The 21,112-nt window shown below is 42.4% G+C and overlaps 3 protein-coding genes across 4 annotated transcripts; 2 read left to right on the forward strand and 1 right to left on the reverse strand.

Moving 5' to 3' along the window:
- The first annotated feature begins 1,265 nt into the window (after positions 1-1,265).
- LOC127343396 (uncharacterized) lies at positions 1,266-5,823 on the forward strand. Its single transcript, XM_051369524.1, has 10 exons — positions 1,266-1,454; positions 1,523-1,720; positions 1,819-1,921; positions 2,682-2,752; positions 2,838-2,942; positions 3,418-3,451; positions 4,094-4,194; positions 5,017-5,076; positions 5,138-5,335; positions 5,424-5,823. Exons 1-10 carry the CDS (start codon positions 1,335-1,337, stop codon positions 5,514-5,516), a joined length of 1,083 nt encoding a protein of 360 aa, XP_051225484.1. The 5' UTR covers positions 1,266-1,334; the 3' UTR covers positions 5,517-5,823.
- A 2,005-nt stretch (positions 5,824-7,828) lies between these two features.
- On the forward strand, positions 7,829-11,716 carry LOC127343398 (uncharacterized). Its single transcript, XM_051369528.2, has 10 exons — positions 7,829-8,109; positions 8,186-8,383; positions 8,496-8,598; positions 9,356-9,426; positions 9,516-9,618; positions 10,053-10,088; positions 10,337-10,437; positions 10,988-11,047; positions 11,106-11,303; positions 11,383-11,716. The coding sequence occupies exons 1-10, from the start codon at positions 7,990-7,992 to the stop codon at positions 11,473-11,475; spliced, it is 1,083 nt and encodes a 360-aa protein (XP_051225488.1). The 5' UTR covers positions 7,829-7,989; the 3' UTR covers positions 11,476-11,716.
- Positions 11,717-11,875: 159 nt separating this feature from the next.
- On the reverse strand, positions 11,876-20,829 carry LOC127343397 (uncharacterized). Of its 2 annotated transcripts, XM_051369525.1 has the most exons (6): positions 20,233-20,828; positions 20,067-20,118; positions 19,243-19,341; positions 12,538-12,602; positions 12,270-12,443; positions 11,876-12,177 (listed from the first exon to the last, which is right to left on the reverse strand). In XM_051369525.1, the coding sequence occupies exons 1-6, from the start codon at positions 20,764-20,766 to the stop codon at positions 12,109-12,111; spliced, it is 993 nt and encodes a 330-aa protein (XP_051225485.1). In that variant the 5' UTR covers positions 20,767-20,828; the 3' UTR covers positions 11,876-12,108. The 2 variants fall into 2 exon arrangements, with proteins under 2 accessions (XP_051225485.1, XP_051225486.1); XM_051369526.2 differs by lacking the exons at positions 12,270-12,443; positions 12,538-12,602 and having other exon boundaries at positions 20,233-20,829.
- Between the last annotated feature and the right edge of the window lie 283 nt (positions 20,830-21,112).

The raw sequence follows: 21,112 nt of genomic DNA on the forward strand, positions 1-21,112 counted from the left end.
ATCGTGACGGAAGTTATTGGCGCGCAGCGACGATGCAGTTTCCGCAGAGGTGCAACGAACGTCTCGTCGCGCCTAGCTCTCCGTGCCGGCGTTAATGAGCGCCACCGCTACCCCGCCTCCCTCCAGCCTATAAAAAGGGGTGTTCTCCCATCGCCCCTCATACACAAATCCTAGCGCCTCTCTCCCCAACCCTAGCCACCACCATTTGAAGAGTTGACGCCATGGCTGGTAGAGGCAGAGGCCGAGGCCGAGGTCGCGGCCGTGGTCGTGGTCGTGGCCGCTGCAGAGCTGCATGGTCGTCGTTGCCTGCGACGTCGGCGTCTTCATCGTCGGACCTGCAGGAAGAGCACCAAGTGCTGTTCGATTTCGTCGTCATCCTCAAGGGCGACCCACTCGACATCTAGAGGCTGCCGGACAAGTTCGCCGAGTTCGTCGCCGGCAATGAGCCGGCCGCGCTGCATCTGCGGGAGGCTGGCTGCGACTGCTGCCGGTGGCCGGTGGACGTGCTCTTCGACAGACGTGGCAAGATGTACCTCCACATCGACTGGGAGAAGTTCACGCGCTACCATGATCTCAAAGCCTGCTGCATGCTCACATTCTCCTACCTAGGCGATGCGGATATGAGCGTCAAGGTGTTCGATGACACGCGCTACCGCCGGCACTACCACAGCGACGACGATGAGGAGGACGATTGAACACGTCGAGTATTCTTTCTTCGCATCGAAAATAAACACGGAGGTTTCTGGATGTTCTTCCTCGAAAGGACCAACCGGGCTATAATCATCAGCTGGATTTTCCAGTTTGGGTGACTGAGAGTGCTTGGGAGTGTTCTTTCTTGACAGCGAACATACGAAATCTAGAATGACAACACTACTTAGGTTTCCTTATTTTCTAATATTTTAACTATGTATTAGTTTGTGGAAACCATGTTGTAAACTATATCTTAGTTTGTGTAAACCATGTTCTCAATTATGTATTAATTTGTGAAATGTTCCTTCTCTCTATTAAAATAAAAATGCAAAAAAAGTATTTTAATGTTAAAAAATATTTGGGACGGTGTTTGAGGATGCGGCTGGAGAGGGACGTCCCCAAACGCGATACAAATAAAACACGTCGCGTGGAGTTTTTGGGACGTGGCTGGAGATGCTCCTAGTACTGCATCAACTAGTGTCGAGTACACAAAAAGACTTTGGGCGATTTTGATTTTGATTTAGATGCCCCTTTCGAAAATAAAAGTGACTTTCAATCTTGACCATCCAATCTTGTCACTGTTTCATACTCCTTTCATCCAAAATCGTCCTTCTCATCCCAAATTTCCAATCCAAGAGGGAATCATGGCGCGTTGCTCCCCGCCGCTGCTGCGCCGCTTCTTCTGCTGCGCCGCCAAATCCTCCTCCAACACCGCCGCCGCCGGCCACAAGAAGAAGAACATCGTCTTCTTGGGATCCCCCCAGGTACTACCTCCCCCAAGCTCCCAGCGTCCAGTCCACTGTCTCATTCAAGGATTCGGATCGCGCTTCAGGTGGCTGCCTCGGTGCTGGACACGCTGCTGGCCGCGTCCAGCTCCCCCGACTCCACGTTCCAGGTCGCCGCCGTCGTGACGCAGCCGCCGGCCGCCAAAAACAGGGGTAGGAAGCTGCTGCCGTCGGCCGTCGCGCAGCTGGCGCTCGACCGAGGGTTCCCCGGCGACCTTATCTTCACCCCCGAGCGCGCTGGGGAGGTGATTTCTTCAGAACCCTTGTCCTAGTCTCATCGAGGCTACAATGGCGTTAAATGTACAAGCAAGTGCAGCTCATAGTGATTTATGTTGCAATGCAGGAGTCCTTCTTGTCTGACTTGAAGGAAGTGAGACCAGAACTTTGCATCACTGCTGCTTACGGAAACATTTTGCCACAGAGGTTTCTTGATATCCCACCATGTGGCAAGTCCTAAAATCCGTGTGCAATTGACAGCATTGCCTTTATTTTAGTACTTTTCAGCTGTTGTACTGCATGTTGAACCATAATTACCTCATTTTCAAACAGGAGTAATAGTGCACTAGGAATCCATCAATATTGACTAGCAACTACTGTCTACTACTTACAATCCAACACAGTGAATAAGCTATGCTCTTTTTTTTTTTGCGAGAAAGTAAGCTACACTTCTTCTATAGCCATTAAGACTTTTGTGCTCATAATTTACTACTTGGTTTACTATATACTATACAGGTTTGCTCGACTTCAGTGCCTCAAAACCAAAGCAGGTCTTTTTGTGTCTATTTTGTATGCTATTGGTACTACACATTAACAATTGATTTTGTAATGGTTGTAATATCTATTGAATCCGCCCATTCCTCAAATATCCACTCCTCAGATCAGCCTATTGCATGCTAGCATGATCATTCATAGGACTAGGAGAACTAAAGGTAAGCAGATAGTTCACTTGATTAGTGGATTTCACCAAGATTAGGCAATATGTCTACAAATAATTTAAACTTAGGCGTGGTTGGATGATTCATGCTAAATCTGATTCTGCTTTGGTTTCCCACAAACCAAACTTCCAGTCAGTACACACTCAAGCTTGGGAGAACCTAGACTAACCATATTTTGCGAAGAAACAACTGGTGCACAATTATTTCTGCAATAAAATATGTTGTTGGAACTTTGAACCCTGATCATTTGTCATGTCTCCTTGTATATCAGGTACAGTTAATATACATCCAAGTTTGTTGCCTCTATATCGTGGCGCAGCTCCTGTGCAGAGGGCATTGCAGGTCTGTATTATGTGCCTGCTACAATTCTGGGCCAGTCAAACTTCGACATACATTATTTACACCATGCTGTTGACTATGTCTGTAGGATGGTGTTGCAGAAACAGGTGTTTCCCTTGCATATACTGTCCGTGCCTTGGATGCAGGTCCAGTGATTGCTTGCAAAAGGTTTTCTGTTGACGACTTCATCAAGGTAGACCATATTTGTTCTCTTGCCAGTTTGATTGATCATCTTAACTGTTCAAAGCGATGCAATAGCAGTTAGACAAGTCTTTGACACAGCCATACGTTTTCTGAAAACATTTATGTAAATGCTAAACCTAGTAAATAACATTTTCTTGTTCATTTCAAGATTTTGTTTCTTAGTGATGAAAATAGATGCTTGTTCAATAAAATCGTTCTAATGGACTATCATCATGCTTTTAGTGGGTGTCTGTCTTTTTTCGTGATGACTGATCAACATTGGAAACTATTAACGGGTGTTAACATAACTGAACTAGCGTGGTATGTTTTTGGGTTGATAATTTGCTGGATGATCCTTCTGTGCAAGATTTTGGTTAGTTCAGGTTAGAAGTTGAAGAAAACTGAAATATCAGATATGATGCTGTGGGGTTTGATTATCAGATTTACATAATCCTTCCTGATATCTTTTATCAATTTGTCTGCAGGCACCAGAGCTGCTTGCTATATTATTCAATATAGGTACAAACTGCAAACAATAATACTCCATCAGTAAAGTATAGGTATATTTCGGACAAGGTGTTTCTACACCTGGGTGCATATGCACCCTTTATTTGAAATGCATATTAAATATATTTTTAAATGTCAAAAAAATACAAACAAAAATGCCTCGTGTATATCTTGACATGTTACATATTCACAAAGTTGTTTCAGAAAAAACCGATATGTTTTGTGTCTTGTACTAAAAAGACAAATTTTTGGTGTTAAAATAGTCTATTTCTCGAGACATTATTTGTCTTTTTTACATAGGGTACAAAATTTGTCGGTTTTACGTGAAACTTTACGTGTACTCATAGAACGTGTCCCTCTACATGCTAAATTTTTGTTCCTAATTTTTTAATTTTTGAAATATGTGTTATACATATAGGGTGCATATGCACCCATGATCAGTTTTGGTTTTCTGGTCATTATTTTGACATGAGCACTACATGGAGTTTGTCCTCTTAGTGGTACACCTCATCGCACGACATCGTTCTACTCCTAGATAGATTTATGATTAGTTTTCTTTTACAAATTCATTGAGAAACATGCTGAATAGTTCTAAAAACAGTTAGTGTAGTTTTGAGATACTCAGACTTGGTAATTTTTTCTTGTATTAAATAGGGTCCAAGCTACTGCTGGATGAACTACCATCTGTTCTCGATGGTTCAGCTAAGCAAAAGGCAAAGCCACAGGATGACTCCAAAGTTACACTGGCGCCCAAGGTAGTAATGGACATGACCTGCTAAAATAAAATTCGTCTTATTGAGTGATGCAACTTAATTAAGTAATTTGATATGTACTCCCTCCGTTCCGAATTATAAGATGTTCTAGCATTTTCTTAATCGTATGTATCTAGACACATTTCAGTGTGTCTGTTCACTCATGTCAGTCCATATGTAGTCCACATTGGAATATCCAAAACATCTTATAATTCGAAACAAAGGGTGTAGATGGGTATATAACTCCTCAGCAGTAGTCACTGTCAACATTCACTAGGAAATAAATGCCTGAAATCAAACCTGATGCTATAGAGTCAATCAACATTGATCCAAATGAAAAATAAGACAAGTTGCAAGAGCTTTTGTGGAATGTCCTGATACAGTTTATTTTATACTTTATATTTTGTGTCTTGCTTAATTGCTACTCAGGTTCACTGTGTTTGCTTTGAAGTGTGCAGCTGTAAACATTCACAAGGAACCGATTTGTTACATTTACCTGTTCATTTGTCCCTGTATAACTTGTGGAACTCCACCCTATGTTTGTAAAGTTCATCTCTAACGTTGTAGGATTTGTACTGAAGTTACTATTAGAGCATATTTTCTTCGTATATTGGTATCTGTATGGTTGTGCAATTTTTTTCTTCAAGAAAACGCAAAAGCCTTTGCGTTTCATTTGTACAAATATGGCTGTTATTCTGTTTAATTTGTTCCAAGAACGCAGTTACTGAAACCTTCAAACTCTCCGGATGATACACTAAGTGATTCCCTTAGATGTAGACACATATGTAGACCAACTAATTTATCACGATAACTACCGTTTTCCAGATGAATTCTGATGAATCATGGCTGACATTTGACCAAGATGCTAAAGTTCTCCATAATAAGGTGAGTTTTTAATTCTTAAATGTACTCATGCATGCAAGCTATTGCCAACCAACTCTGGTAGGTGCGAGCATTTGCAGGATGGCCAGGAACCCGCGCAAAACTGCAACTCATGAACCAAAATGGCGAACCCGATGTTCTAGACATTAAGGTTATCAATACGAAGGTATCCGCATCCTGTGACAAAACTGGAGATGAAAACGAAGTACTATTCTCAGGGAACTCGCTGCTGATTCCCTGCAATGGATCAACTTGGCTTGAGGTGTGAGCTACGTTTAGCGTAGCAATGACATTCTGTTTGTTTTCCTCATGGCCTTCTCCAATTCTTCTCTTGTCATGTTGCATATTAGGTGTTGGAGCTTCAGCTACCTGGAAAGAAGGTAACTACAGCTCGGGACTTCTGGAATGGTTTGCGTGGTCGGAAGCTGTTGAAGTCACCATAGAGGGGAAATCTGCTTTCACTTTACAGCTCATGTGCAAAGGATGCAATGAAAAGAACCGCATGATGTGCTTGGTTTATACACATTTTGCAAAGGGTTATTGCCGCTATCCTTAGTCCTTAGAGAATTTTGCACGGGGTGGATATAGATGGTCTCAACTTTCTGAATTGTAGTGTTCATCTGTATTATTTCCCAACCCAAGGAAAAGAAGGCACAATGCTACCTTGGTGATGGTGACAGAATTGTGGTTTTATCATTTGAGAGTTCAATTACTTTTAGGCCATGACTTTTGATGGCCCCTCCACAATCAGTCACACGGGAAGCAATACTAGCAAGACTAAAGGCCAGTACACGTACATTCAAAACAGTTTGTTAATAGCTTCAAACGGCACATTTGTATTCAGTTCTCGTGGTGCTCAATTATGGTGCTGGTAAAACTTCAATCATCACCACAGGCCCAGTTGGATACTCAGAATAGCCAGTTTCAGTAAAGAAAGAAGGTCATACTTTCAGTGATCGTTTTGCTCAACATATTTTATATAAAAACCAGTCATAGTTTCAATGATCGGTTTGCTCAACATATCTTGCACAAACTATGTACTGCATATATCATACACCTAATGGATCAAACCCTTAACTTCAATAACTAATTAATGAACACAATGGCACCTAATACTACAACAGGTACATACAATGTGTGAGTAAAACAGGAGATGTGGAAATACACAAAATTTGACATTTTAGCAACGACCAACTTCATGTACTACTCTTTGAATTCTGCCGCAGCATCTGAAACCTTTCTCTCCCCGGCCCTTTTTATGCATTGCCAGGCTGACAAAACCTGTCTCGTTAGTATCTTTTGGCAGACACAGTAATAAACAAAATAAATGTAAGAACTTCAGATTACTTAGCTAACAAGGAAACTGCCAGGTTGAGCTTCAACATCTTCAGCTTTCTTGCCCTTTCATTGGTTTTAAGCTCATCATCAGAAGTTTCAGTATCAACATTTGAAGACGTAGGTACACCAAACATAGCCTCATCATGTGCATCTCTGATTGTGTTTCATTCTCCGATTATGCTATATAAACAGCAAGGCATAACTTCTCCCAGTTTTGATACTTCTCACGTCTCTCTAAGTCTTCATATTATATGTCTAACTTTCACCATTGAATTTACAACAAAATGTAAACTATATGAAAGGTTATGTAATTGGATTTACATTTGAAAAGAAAATTAATGACTTATTATTAGTCACATATAACTCATATTTTGTAGATTGAATTATTGGTTAAAGTTTTGCCTGAAATACGAAGTGGGGTGGTATACATAGACAAATGGAGTACTATTGCCTTTGTTTAGTGAATAAGACATAAAGTCCTTTTATATACTCCTATGTACTCCCACTTCAATATACCTTCTTAAATAAGCATATAATACATATTTGTTCTTCTCAATATACCTCATTAATTATTCTAAGATGCCTCAGTTCAAGTAGTAGGAAAAAATATCATCGAAGCCCTTAGTTTTATCGAGATACACATTTTACAATAGTATATATGCATATAATATAAAATATATGGACTTGAATTAAAATTTTCATGCAAGCCACTTCTGGGTATCTAGTAAAGTAATGAAGTATATTAGAAATGATGAAGAGATCTATTCAATTCATCTATGAGTTATATAGAAGGTGGGAGTACTAGACCGAACTACATGTGACCCTTTTTTTACATTTCAAATTTCTATTTCAAAATTTCAAGAAAATACAAAACAAAATTCTAGAGATATAAAATGATGTAATGATGTGTATTACATAATTGCAAAATCTCAATCCGAACTTGCATGTTTGTAGTATACATCATTAACTACTCTAGAATTGTATTTACAATTTATTAAAACTTTAAAATACGAATTTTAAATGTTTGAAAATAAGGGCTACGTGTTGAGTTTCCCGTGGGAGTACACGCTCTTAGAGTACTGAACCATTTTTTCATAATATACTATAAAAATATATTTTATAGTGAGTCTATAACAGACTGATCAAATTTAGAAGGCATTGACATTTGACTAAATTTATACATACTATTCACTGAACTGAGCGATTATATTGCGAGGAAGGTGACGCTTTGACCTGGAGTACAAAATTTGACGAAGTTCAAGGTCTGATGTACTTCCTCCGTTCATAAATAAATGGCTGAGGTTGATCTAAATCTGAATATATCTAGAGATACATTTAAATTTAGACAAATCTAGAGATCTATTTTTAGATGAAGGTAGTACATTAAACTTACTTCCTCACGTTGTCAAACATGTAAAGAAGTAGAAGTTGCTACTCAAATCCTGGAGACAGGAAAGACGCACCATTTGAAGAATTTCTTTGTAGTAACAAAACTGCGAAGGGAGCATTAGGATTCACTATTTCCTACTTCAGTTCTTCCATCCGAAGTCCTCATCCTAAATTTTCAGTCTAGGAATCATGGCGCGTTGCTCCCCGCAGCTGAGGCGCCACTTCTTCTGCTCCGCTGCCAAATCCGCCTCGAACACCGCCGCTGACGGCCCCAAGAGGAAGAACATCGTCTTCTTCGGATCCCCCCAGGTACTGCACTACTGCCTCCCCCAAACCCTCAGAGCCCAGTCCATTGTCTGATTCAAGGCTTCGGATCACGCCTTAGGTAGCTGCCTCCGTCCTGGACACGTTGCTGGCTGCGTCCAGCTCCCCCGACTCCGCATTTCAGGTCGCCGCCGTCGTGACGCAGCCGCCGGCCACCAAGAACAGGGGGAGGAAGCCGCTGCCGTCGGCCGTCGCGCAACACGCGCTCGATCGAGGTTTCCCTGGCGACCTTATCTTTTCCCCCAAGCGCGCTGGGGAGGTGATTTCTTCAGAACTGTTCTCCTAGTTTTCCCTCACATCAAGGCTGTAATGGTGCTGAATACTTGTAAGAGGATGTGCAAGTGATAGTGATTTACTATGTTGCAATGCAGGAGTCCTTTTTATCTGACTTGAAGGAAGTGAGACCAGAACTTTGCATCACTGCTGCTTACGGGAACATTCTGCCACAGAGGTTTCTTGATATCCCACCATGTGGTAAGTCCAAAAATCTGTGTCAATTTTTCCAAAAAAAAAGTTCTGTCAATTTGCCAGAATTGCCTTTGGTTTAGTATGCATGATAAACCATAATTACCTCACGTTCAAACAGAAATACTAGTCCACTAGGAATCCACCAATATTGACTAGCAACTACTGTCTAGTACTACTTAAAATGCAAGACAGCGAATAAGCTGATTCTTGTAGAGCCATTAAGATTTTTGTGCTCGTACTTAACTGTACATGGTTTATTATACAGGTTTACTCGACTTTGCTAACTTTGTTTCAGGCTTTCAGCGCCTCAAAACCAAAGCAGGTCTTTTTGTGTCTATTTTGTGTGGTATTGGTAGTACGCATTAACCGTTGATTTTGTAATGGTTGTAATTAATATTTGTGGAATCCACCAATTCCTCAAATATACGCTCCTCAGACCAGCCTATTGCATGTTAGAATGATCATTCATAGGACTAGGAGAACTAATGGTAACCAGATAGTTTACCTCGTTACTGGATTTCACCAAGATTAGGCAATATGTTTACAGATAATTTGAACATAGGCTTTGTCGGATCATTCATGCTATATCTGATTCTGCTATGGTTCCCCATAAACCCAACTTCCAGTCAGTACACATTAAGTTTGGGAGAACCTAGACTAACCATATTTTGCCAAGAAACAATCGGGCACAATGATTTTTGCTATGAAAAATGTTGTTTGGAACTTTGAACCCTGATCATCGTCATGTCTCCTTGTCTATCAGGTACAGTTAATATACACCCAAGTTTGTTGCCTCTGTATCGTGGTGCAGCTCCTGTGCAGAGGGCATTGCAGGTCTGTATGATGTGCATGTTACATTTCTGGGTCAGTCACAAGCTACGACATACAATATTTATCCCATGCTATTGACTATGTCTGTACAGGATGGTGTTGGAGAAACAGGTGTGTCCCTTTCGTACACTGTCCGTGCCTTGGATGCAGGTCCAGTGATTGCTTACGAAAGGCTTTCTGTTGATGACTTCATTATGTAAATGCTAAATCTTATCAGCAACTAACATTTTCTATGTTCATTTCAAGATTTTATGTTTTTTTAATACTTTTAGCGGGTGTTCAGAAAACATTTATAGAAATGATAAATCTTATCAGAAATCTTATCAGGCTATGCAAGATGCTTTGTTTAATTAAAATAGTTCTAATGGATTATCGCCATACTTTTGGTGGGTGTCTGTCTATCTTCATGATGACTTATCGACCTTTGGAAACTTTTCAAGGGAGGAAAACATACTTGAACTAGCATGACATGTTCTTTCTTTACTAGTTTGCTGGATGATGCTTCTGTGCAATAGTTTGGTTAGTTCACTTAGAAACTGAAGATAATTGAAATTGCAGATGATGCGGTGATATTTGATTATGAATTTTGCATAATCCTTCCTTGATAAACATTCTAACAATTTGTCTGCAGGCACCAGAGCTACTTGCTATATTATTCAATATAGGTACAAACTGCAATCGATAATGCTCCACCAATAAAGTATATGTACATTTCATTATTTCAACATGACCATACATGGAGTTGGTCCTCCTAGTGGTACACCTCTCGCGACATCGACCTACTCCCAGATAGACTTGTGATTAGTTGATTATGTTTTAGAAATTCACAGAGGGACATGTTAAACAGTTTGAACACCATTTAGTATAGTTTGGAGATATTCAGACATGGTAATTTCGATCTTCTATTAAATAGGGTCTAAGCTACTGCTGGATGAACTACCATCTGTTCTTGATGGTTCAGCTAAGCAAAAGGCAAAGCCACAGGATGATTCCAAAGCTACACTGGCGCCCAAGGTATTAATGGACATGAGCGGCTAAAAAATTGTATTTCTTATTAATTGATGCTGCTTAATTAAGTCTTGAACTCCTCAGCACTAGTCTCTGTCCAGATTCATGAGAAAAAAACTGACATCAAACCCCATGATATGAAGTTAATTATCATTGACCAGTGTAGCTTATACTTTATACTTTATGACTTGCTTCTCAAGTTCACTGTGTTTGCTTTCAAGTGCGGCTTATCTGGTTGCAAACCCATTTGTTGCATTTTCCTGGCTGTTTTCCACGATAAAACGTCTGGAACTCCACCCTGTGTTTGTAAAGTTCATCTGTAACTGTAGGATTTTAACTATTAGAGCATATTTCTTTGTATCTTTGTATGGTTGTACAACTATGACTGTCATTCTATTTAATTTGTTCCAATAACTCACTTGCTGAAGCTGCTGAACTTAATACTACCCTAATCTACTGGCTCATCAGACTCTGTGAATGATACACTCGAGTGATCCCCTTGAATGTAGTCACTTTATAGCCTGACTAATTTATCACGATAACCTCTGTTTTCCAGATGAATTTTGACGAGTCATGGCTGACATTTGATGAAGAAGCTAAACTTCTTCATAACAAGGTGAGTTTTGTAGTTCCTAAATGTATTGATGGAAGATATTGCCAACCAACCATGGTAGGTGCGAGCATTTGCAGGATGGCCACGAACCCGCGCAAAACTGCAACTCATGAACCAAAATGGTGAAACTGAGGCTCTAGACATTAAGGTTATCAGTACAAAGGTTTCCACATCCTGTGACCAAACCGGAGATGAAAATGAAGTACTATTCTCAGGGAACTCACTGCTGATTCCCTGCAATGGATCAACTTGGCTTGAGGTCTGAGCTCGGTTTAGCAGAACAAAGACATTCCGCTTTCATGGTGTTCTCTAATTTTCTCTTGTAATGTGCATAGTAGGTGTTGGAGCTTCAGCTACCTGGAAAGAAGGCAACTACGGCTCGGGGCTTCTGGAATGGTCTCCGTGGTCGGAAGCTGTTGAAATCACCATAGAGAGGAGATATGCATTCACTTTACAGCACATGTGCAAAGGATGCAAAGCAAAGAGCTGTATGCCGTGCTTTGTTTATAACACATTTCACAAAGAATTTTGCACGTGAGTGGATAGCGATGGTCTCAACTTGCTAAATTGTAGTGTTCATCTGTACTATTTCCCAACTCAAGGAAAAGAAAGCACAATCTTTCCTTGAATGATGGTGACAGAATTTGGTTTTATCATTTCAGAGTTCAATTACCTTTTGGCCAGACTTTTGAAGGCCACAGTGGAAGCAATAACGTAGATTCAAAAGTCAATTAACAGCTCCAAACGGCACAGCTGCATTCAGTTCTCGTCGACCACAATTATGGTGTTCTCTTAAAACTTCAATCATCATTCACCACATGCCCAGTTGGATACTCAGAATAACCAATTTCAGTAAAAAAGAACAGCAGTCATACTTTCAATGATCGGTTTGCTCAACATATCTTACCTAAATAAACTTAGTAATGCAAAATCATCCACCTAATGGATCCAACCTTTAAATTCACAATTCTAATTACTGAACACAATGGCGCCTAATATTACAGCAGGTACATACAATGTGATGTGGAAATACACAGTATTAGACATTCTAGGAAGGACCAACTTCATGTATTTGAATTCTGCCGCAGCTTCTGAATCCTGTCTCTCCACGACCCTTTTTGCATTGCCAGGACCTGATAAAAAATTGTCTGGTTAGTATCTTTTGGACACACACACACAAAGACACACAGAAGTAAACAAAATACACGGAAGAACTTGAGATTACTTCAGGGCTAATAAGGGAACTTCCAGATTGATCATCAACATCCCTAGCTTTCTTGCCCTCGTCATCATTGGTTTTAAGCTCATCCTCAGAAGCTTGAGTATCAAGATTCGAAGACATAGGTACACCAAACATAGCCTCATCATGCGCATCTCTGACTGTGTTTTCATTCTTTGACTATGATATAAACAACAAGGCATGGGAAAAATAGCGCTGGTGAGGAACAAAGGAGGAAAAGATTTCAAGTTTCATTATTCTACAGCACTTGTACCTCCAACGCAGAAAGTCGGAAGCTCTTCCCTATGTGTTTAACCAGTGAAGCGTCATCATTAGCACCTAAAAAGGTGAGGGGGCACAAAGAAAAATTATGGATTATCAGACAGAAAATTTGAAGGGGTTTCAAATTTTGTGTAGATTTGTGCACGTCAACCTTTAGAAAGCTCAAGCTACTAAGAGCATTTCCACCGGCGCCGCGCCCCATAGCGACCCCAATAGCCATTTGGAGGTCCGGCCTGTTTTTGGGCCACACGGCACCCAATAGAAGCACCGACAACCCCATGCTACCCACATGGCGCCGAACAGGCGCGCCGGCACCCAATGCAGGGTCAGATTTCAAGGGCGGGACCAGCATGTTAGCAACTCTGCAGTCGGCTCCATCCTTAAATGCGACGCCTCGGATTCTCTGCGGCGGGTTGCCGCTAAAGAACCCACCCGTTCTCCAAGCGGAGACGCCGCCATAAATGCGACGTCTAGGATGCTCTGAGGTTCCCCGCACACCGGCTAGAGGCTGTTCTATTTAGTGCCCTCTCCGTCGCAGTAGCCTCTACACCACCGACGCACTGCCCTGGTCCCCCGAACTCCTCTACACCACAATGCAGGGCCGGCTGGCCATCACCTACTCAATGCTAGGCCAGAACGGCCGCACGCCGCCAGCGGCGCCGCAACCAGACCCCATGGCCCCGCCGCAGCCCGACGCCGAGTTTGAGCTGCCGGACTTCAACTTCGATGACTCCGAGTTCGACGCGTGGAACGAGGCATTCGTAGCAGACGCAGATGCCAAGGCGGCGAAGGAGGTGGCATAGTGGGGCGAGGAGGAGCAGTTCCACGTCAACCAGGAGCAGGAGACGATCCAAGCCTCCTTCAACGTGCAACGCTTCTGGCTGATCAATGAGCAAGCGCTCGAGGAGATTGACTCCTCATTGCGGTCGAGTGGCAGAGGTTGCTTGAGCTCAACGCTCAGAGCCAGGCCAAGGCGGCCGCCTGCGAGGAAGAGAGGCTCGCCCAGAATGAGTCCCGCCAGTGGCAGGCGACACTGAGGGGCCAACGCTGCCGCCACGCTCCGGCATCGCTGCGGCCATGCTGCACCACCAGAGGCGATTGTGTCTAGTGGCAACAAAGGGGAAGAACAACAACGAGTCAGCCTGTCACGCGCCCCAATCGACGGCCAATAGATTAGGGTTTATTTAGTTTAGTTTAGTTCAAGCTTTTGTAAGTAATCCTAAATTTGAATGAAATTTCGTAGTTTGTTTACATTTTCTTGTCCAAATTTTTTTTAGGGATTCTTATCAGGGTCATCGGTGTGTGCAACCTCTCCTGAAATTGGGAAGCAAGTGCCAATTGGTATTAGAGCCAAGGTTCAAGAAAATTAACACAACAACAATTTAACTAACGAAACATTAGAGCCAGAACCAGAAGCACAAATATATAACTCAAAAAGCAGTAGCAAACTATTTCTAACTTGGGGTATGTCGACCTAGCTAGGCTTGTGTGATGTGATGTGTTCTGTTTTATTTGACCTTATACTCTGCCGCTGCACCATTATTTGCATCATAGACTAGATAGTAGTCTTCTAGAAAAAGGTGTAGCCATGCATGCATATTTGCTTGTCTTATTATGTGAAAAGTGTGTTGTCAAATGTGTTGTCAAATCAGGTGTCGCCTATGTTGAAATCCCAGCCAAGTTGTTCCTAGATGAGTTTCAACAATGCTCAGTCTAGATGCACCAGCTGGAGGCTAGCCCTTGAAGGGCGGTTTATCGTAGGTGTTCATATCAACATGGGACCAACTGATACGGTTCTGCTCAAGCAACCATTGCGGAGGCTAAGCAGGTTGCCACCCTTATGGTTACCTATGCTTTACCAGCAGAGCGTCAAGTGGAAATTAGAGACATCAACCATCCTCTGGTGGTGTATCAGCGCCAAAAACTGGACGATGTTGGCAAGAAGCTAGTAGAGACTAAACACATTTGCGTTGAACTAATGAATGCTTTCTGCTCTAGTGAAAAAGAAGTAGTGTCTCTGGAGTCGCCTTGTTCACAGGTTCTATCGTGAAGGACATAATTGCTGCCCTACAGCCTAGGGGCGGAGGTGGAGATGGAAGCTCCAATTGAAGCTAGGGTGTGTCAGTGCTCTAGTAGTACCATCAGACATCTATAAAATAGTATGCCAAGAATAAAGTCTTGCAAAGTGTAGAGTGTGGCTGGTGCATGCATCTAAGCTGCAAAGGCTGCAAGAATAAGTGGAAGTGTGGTGATGATAGTGTCATCTTTCTTGGGGCTAGAGAATGGGAATGGAACATGACCTGTAGTAGTACTATGCTTTTCATGTTATGTAAAACCTACTCTATATGCGTTTGTTTTGCATTTGATGTAAGAACCTACAATATGTGGGTCTAAATACTATGAAACTACTTACTATGTTGTGTTACTTGGGCGTCTTTACTTTCACATGAACTAGACTTTGACCTAGATGAAGTTAAAAAAGAATGTGTTTGGTGTTACTCTGTACCGTTTTTTGGGTAGGTACTGAAAGCTCTTATGAATATTCCTTTACTTTGCATGTGTTCTAAAAAATTCATTTTGCTTGTCCAAATTCCTGAGACATGATCTGGATTCATGATTCATGGCTGGTACAAGAAATAAAATAAACTGAAGATACTCCATGCACGCAACATTGAGATTAAATGCTAGCTTTGAGTGCATACATGCATCTGTTATGTCTATGCATGTCTCTGTGAATGCATGTTGTGGCTTACGAGTAATTGTTTGCCTAGACTTGCATTGGTTGCCTACATATACACACTACGCCATTCAGTGTATAAATCTTTCCAAGAAACTATTACCTTTCCCTAATGTGACTACTCTCTGCCTAGACATAGATGGCTGATAAAATTGTTTGCCTAGACTTACATTGGTTGCCTACATATACACACTACGACATTCAGTGTATAAATATTTCCAAGTAACTATTACCTTTCCCTAATGTGACTACTCTCTGCCTAGACATAGATGGCTGATCACAGCAATGGTTCCAGCCATGAGGTAAACAACACCAGCGATAACAATGCCAGACTAATGGTACATGAGCTGGAAGATCAGAGTGCGCTAGCTTACCAACATACTGGGCAAGTGGCAAGAAACTCAAGAGTGCCATACGGATATCCTAGAGCGTGTCATGACATGTCATGAAGAGTGACAGTCACATCAATGGACTTGCAGAATTTCAGAAGCTTAAGCCAACAAATCCTCTTGAATCCGAAGATTGGATAACTGCCAGTCAAGTGCTTTTGAATGGTGAGATGCACAGTAAAAGTCCTTCGCTCGTTGGTACTAAAATATCATAGGAATTGCTCAAGGAGGCATTTTACAAGACATATTTTCCAGAAAGTGTGAAGTGTATGAATCACATATTACAGTAGTCATATCTTGGAAGAAGCACATTCATCTCGTAGCTTTCCGGCTCGATGCATCTGCCACAATGTTTGCCTTCCCAGGATGGTAGTTAATACTAATGTCATAATCCTTCAATAGTTCCAACTACCTTCTTTGCCTCGCTCAATACTTTTTGTGTAAAAAAAATATTTTAGACTCTTGTGGTCAGTAGATATCTCACAATGCTCCCCATAAAGGTAATGCCTTCATATATTTAGTGCAAAAATTACCGCTACTAGCTCCATGTGAGTTGGATAATTTTGTTCATGCGGTTTCAGTTGGCGAGAAGCATATGCAATGACTTTTCCTCTTTGCATAAGCACACATCCGAGTCCAAACTTTGAAGCATCACAATAAATTGTGAAATCTTCCCCACCGATGGGCAAAGCGAGAACTAGGGCTGAAATTAGGCAATTCTTTAATTCTTGAAAACTTTCCTCACCTTTATCGGTCCATTCAAATTTAACTCCTTTGTTTGTTAGACGAGTTAAAGGCATGGCAATCTTAGCAAAGTTCATTATAAATCTGCGGTAATACCTGGCCATTCCAAGAAAACTTCGAATGTCCGTGGCACTAAAGGGTCTTTGCCATTCTGACACGGCTTGAACCTTGGCGGGATCTAAAGATATACCCTCGCCCGAAATTATATGGCCAAGAAAAGGTCCTCGGTCACATTTCTTTAACTTGCATATAATTGATGTTCTCATAGTGTTTGCAATACAATCCTTAGATGCTTAGAGTGATCTTCTTCTGTCTTTGAATATATAAGGATATCATCAATAGACACAACTACATATTGATCCAAATAAGGCTTGAATACTCGGTTCATTAAGTCCATAAAAGCCACGGGTGCATTAGTCAACCCAAACGGCATGACTAAATATTCATAGTGTTCGTAGCGGGTGCGGAAAGCAGTCTTAGGAATATCACTTGGACTTATTTTTAGATGATGATGACCAGATTGCAAGCCAATTTTTGAGAAAACTTTAGATCCTTGTTGTTGGTCGAACAAGTCATCTATTCGGGGAAGAGGATATTTATTTCTAATGGTCACTTTGTTTAGCTCCCGATAGTCAATGCACAATCTTAAACTTCCATCCTTCTTTTTCACAAATAAAACCGGAGCTCCTCACGGGGAAACACTTAGACGGATAAATATCTTTTCCTCTAATTCTTTCAGTTGTGGTTTTAGCTCCTTTAGCTCCACGGGTGGCAACCTACAGGGTGCCTTATGGATTGACTTTGTTTCGATCGCAAACTCAATTTCCCGGTCCGGTGGTAACCCTGGTAGACATCAGGAAATTCATTTACCACTAGAATCTCATCTATATTTATTTCCTTGCTTTCCAGCATCGCGAATGTTCTGAATAAACTTCTTCTATTACTATGGTATACAATTTTTCTAAGTGTGACCGATTTTTCATGGCAGTCAATGGTCGCTTTATTCTGGTGTAACCAATCCATTCCAAGTATTACGTCAAACTCTTGCATTTTTAGCACGATAAGGTTAGCCTTGAATTTCCACCCACCAATCTCAATGGGACATGAGTTAAAAATTAATTGCGCACTCTTGCTCTCTAAAGGTGTCTCAACGTAAATAATTTCTTCTAGCAGACTGCTAGGAATCTTATGCTCACTCGTGAACCTTGCAGAAATAAATGAATATGCAGCACCAGAATCGAACAAAATTAAGCCCGTGAACGTATCGGAAATGTACATGTCACCACATTGTTTGATTCCTCTGCACTCCTCTGAGTTAGATTAAACACTCTAGCTCGGTTCCCTCCCCAAGGCCTCTTCCTATTATTTGGATGAGCTCCTGATGGTTGATTAGACATGCATCGAACAGGACACATGCATGTATGCACTCAAAGCTAGCACTTAATCTCAACGTTGCATGCATAGTGTACTGTTGTACTAGAATAGAGAAAAGGGCAGCTTGTTTTATTCTTTGTACCAGCCACGAATCCAGATCAAGTCTCAGGAATTTGGACAAGCAAAATGAATATTTTTGAAACACAGGCCAAGTAAAGGAATATTCACAAGAGGTTTCCGTAGCTACCCAAAAATCGGTACAGAGTAACAGCAAATACATTTCTCTTTTAACTCCATCTAGGACAAAGTCTAGTTCATGTGAAAGTAAAGACGCACAAATAACATAACATAGCAAGTAATTTCATAGCATTTAGACCCACAGATTTTAAGTTCTTACATCACATGCAAAGCAAACGCATATAGCTTAGGTTCTTACATAACATGAAAATCATAGTACTACTAGAGGTCATGTTTCCTTTCCATTCTATAGCCCCAAGAAAGATGACACTGTCATCTCCACCACACCTCCACTCTTGCAGCCTTTGCAGTTTAGACGGATGCACCACCCACACCCTACACTCTTCAAGACTTTATTCTTGTCATACTATTTTATAGATGTCTGATGGTACTACTAGGGTACTGACACACCCCTTGCCAAGGAGCTGCCATTGGAGCTTTCATCTCCACCGCCGGCCCCACGATATAGGGCAGCATACTTCTTTTTTACTGGAGCAGAAAGCATCCATTAGTTCAACGCAAAGGTGCTTAGTCTCTAATAGCTTCTTGGCAACATCGTCCAGTTGTTGGCGTTGATACGCCACCAGAGGATAGTTGATGTCTCTAATTTCCACTTGACGCTATGCTGCTAAAGCATAGGTAACCATAAGGGAGGCAGCCTGCTTAGCCTCCACAATGGTTGCTCCAGCAGCCTCAAAGTACACGGAAGGAACCGTATCAGTTGGTCCCATGTTGATCTGAACACCTACGATAAACCGCCCTTCAGGGGCTAGCCTCCAGCTGCTGACTGGTGCACCTAGACCGAGCATTGTCGCAAACTCATCTAGGAACAACTTGGCTGGGATTTCAACTTTGCTGCTAAAGCATAGGTAACCATACCTGATTTGACAATACACCTTTCACATAATAAGACAAGCAAACATGCATGCATGGCTACACCTTTTTCCACAAGATAACTATCTAGTATATGATGCAAATAGTGGTGCAGCGGCAGAGTATAAGGTCAAATAAAAACAGAATACATCACATCACACAAGACTAGTTAGGTCGACATACCCCAAGCTAGAAATAGTATCTTTTCATGGTGACTGATACCAAGTTAAATACTCAAACTACATACAGAACCAAATGCAAAGGCATACAAAGGGGATAACTAATTCATTAACGAATGAATGCAATCCTTATTGAATACAAATGCAGCCATATCAAGACTGACCTTCGACATCATTGTCAACTTCATCAAGTGGCGCATCCTTATTGAACTCAAATCTCCCCCACCCTACAGTGGCAGTTCCAAGGGTGGAATCTTTTGAAGCTGTCAAATATTGAATATAAATTATTATCTTCAGAACAATAAAAAAGAACCCAAAACACATGAAGATTGTAGAAACCTAAGCATCAACTGTTGTGTGCTGGACTGTTAATTGATGAATGTAAAACAGGGCATTCCCTATGTATTTGAATTGCATTTTAGCAATCCCTCCGGTCCAAATTACTTGGCCGGAGGGAGTATTTTACTCTGTGCAAGAGTTGATTTATTTCAGTTTAGATCTATACAATAAACAACGGGATGGCTATAGTTGTAAACAGGAACACATAAACAATGCACTGGCTCATAGACTTATTTATAAACGACCAGTATTCAGGAAATTGGCCAATTAACCAGTTAACTGGCCGATTAATCCCTGCGCAGAGGGTCACCAAGTAGCCGATAAACCGATAAACAGCCTATTAACTGATTAACTGGCCAATCAGCCTATTAATCCCAGCTCGCCAGCCAATCGAGCAGCTAACAGCTAACGATTTCCTGAATAATTCGACAGATTGCTGGTAGACGATCGACATACAAAATGACTAGAGGAGTTGTGATTACTACTACTGCGGATTAATAAGTCGCTGAACTTGTGGTATCGGTGCATACTCAGGTATGCTCACACAAGTAGCGGTAACGCTGCTTTTAATCGATCAGCAGCAGCAGGCTAGAGCAAATGAATGGAAATAATACGCTGGGAATAGTAAAACAGAAAGAAGTGGCAACACCTGTCTCTGAAAGCTGAAGCTTCATCTTCGCTTTCACTCTCTCGGCAGGGGTCTGCAAGAACATGAACAGCTCAATCACCGGGAAAACAGCGGGAGGCGAGCTTACACCGTTGCAGAATTACACAAGAGCATTAAGTCACGACGCAGTAAGGAAAGAGGGACAAACCATTTTATCGTATCCTTGAATCATCCGCGAGTAGTCCACTTTGCCACCACCCCTGCCACCGTGCCCCTCCTGACGGCGGTCGTCGTCGCGCCGCCGATCCCCATGCCGGTCCCGCCGAGCTTCATCGTGCCTGCCACTCCGGCGAGAAGGCGACCGAGAGCGAGAACGGTAGCGCGACGCCCGGCGGTCCTCCCTCTCCCGTGACCTGGACCGGCGCCTCGGCTCCCTGGACCGGGACCTAGACCTTGACCGGCGCCGCCGCGAGCGAGACGGGGACGGGGAGCGAGAGCGACGGCGCTGGCGGGGAGCGGCCTCGGGAGGCGGAGGCGGTCTGGTGGGCTTAGGGAGTTGGGCGGGGGCAGCGCCGGCGCGGACGAAGCCGGAGAGGAACGAGGAGGAGGTGGTGGGCTTGGATGTGAAGGCGGCAGGCTGGGGTTCGCCGGAGGAGAAGCCGAGGCCCTGCTTGAATCGGCGGGCGCCCTCGCCCTTGCGGTTGAGCTCCTCGTAGTACGCCGCCGCCTTCTCTTCCTCCATCGCCGCCGCTCGCCGGCGAATGGGCTCTGGGTTGATTTTTTTTTTTTGTTTCTCTGAGGGAGATTGTTGGGCTGGGATGAAATAATTGTTAGAAACGCAGCGTAGATGGGCTATGGCCCATACAAAAGGCAACTCTTTCCAAAGTCCAAAGCCCAGCTCGCGCCCCGCCCTCTTTCTTCTCCGAGTCGAACACGATCATGGAGAATCGAGGATTCGATCAGGAAACCCACCGTGACCGGACTGCCAGAGTATATGTAGACACCTCCGCCCGTATACACGACGCAGAACGTTCTGTTCGCTTGTTTCCTTGTCGGTGACGCCGGCGGTGCAAGAGCGGATCGACACG

This window comes from Lolium perenne, chromosome 3 (genome assembly GCF_019359855.2).
Source record: "Lolium perenne isolate Kyuss_39 chromosome 3, Kyuss_2.0, whole genome shotgun sequence".
Taxonomy (NCBI): domain Eukaryota; kingdom Viridiplantae; phylum Streptophyta; class Magnoliopsida; order Poales; family Poaceae; genus Lolium; species Lolium perenne.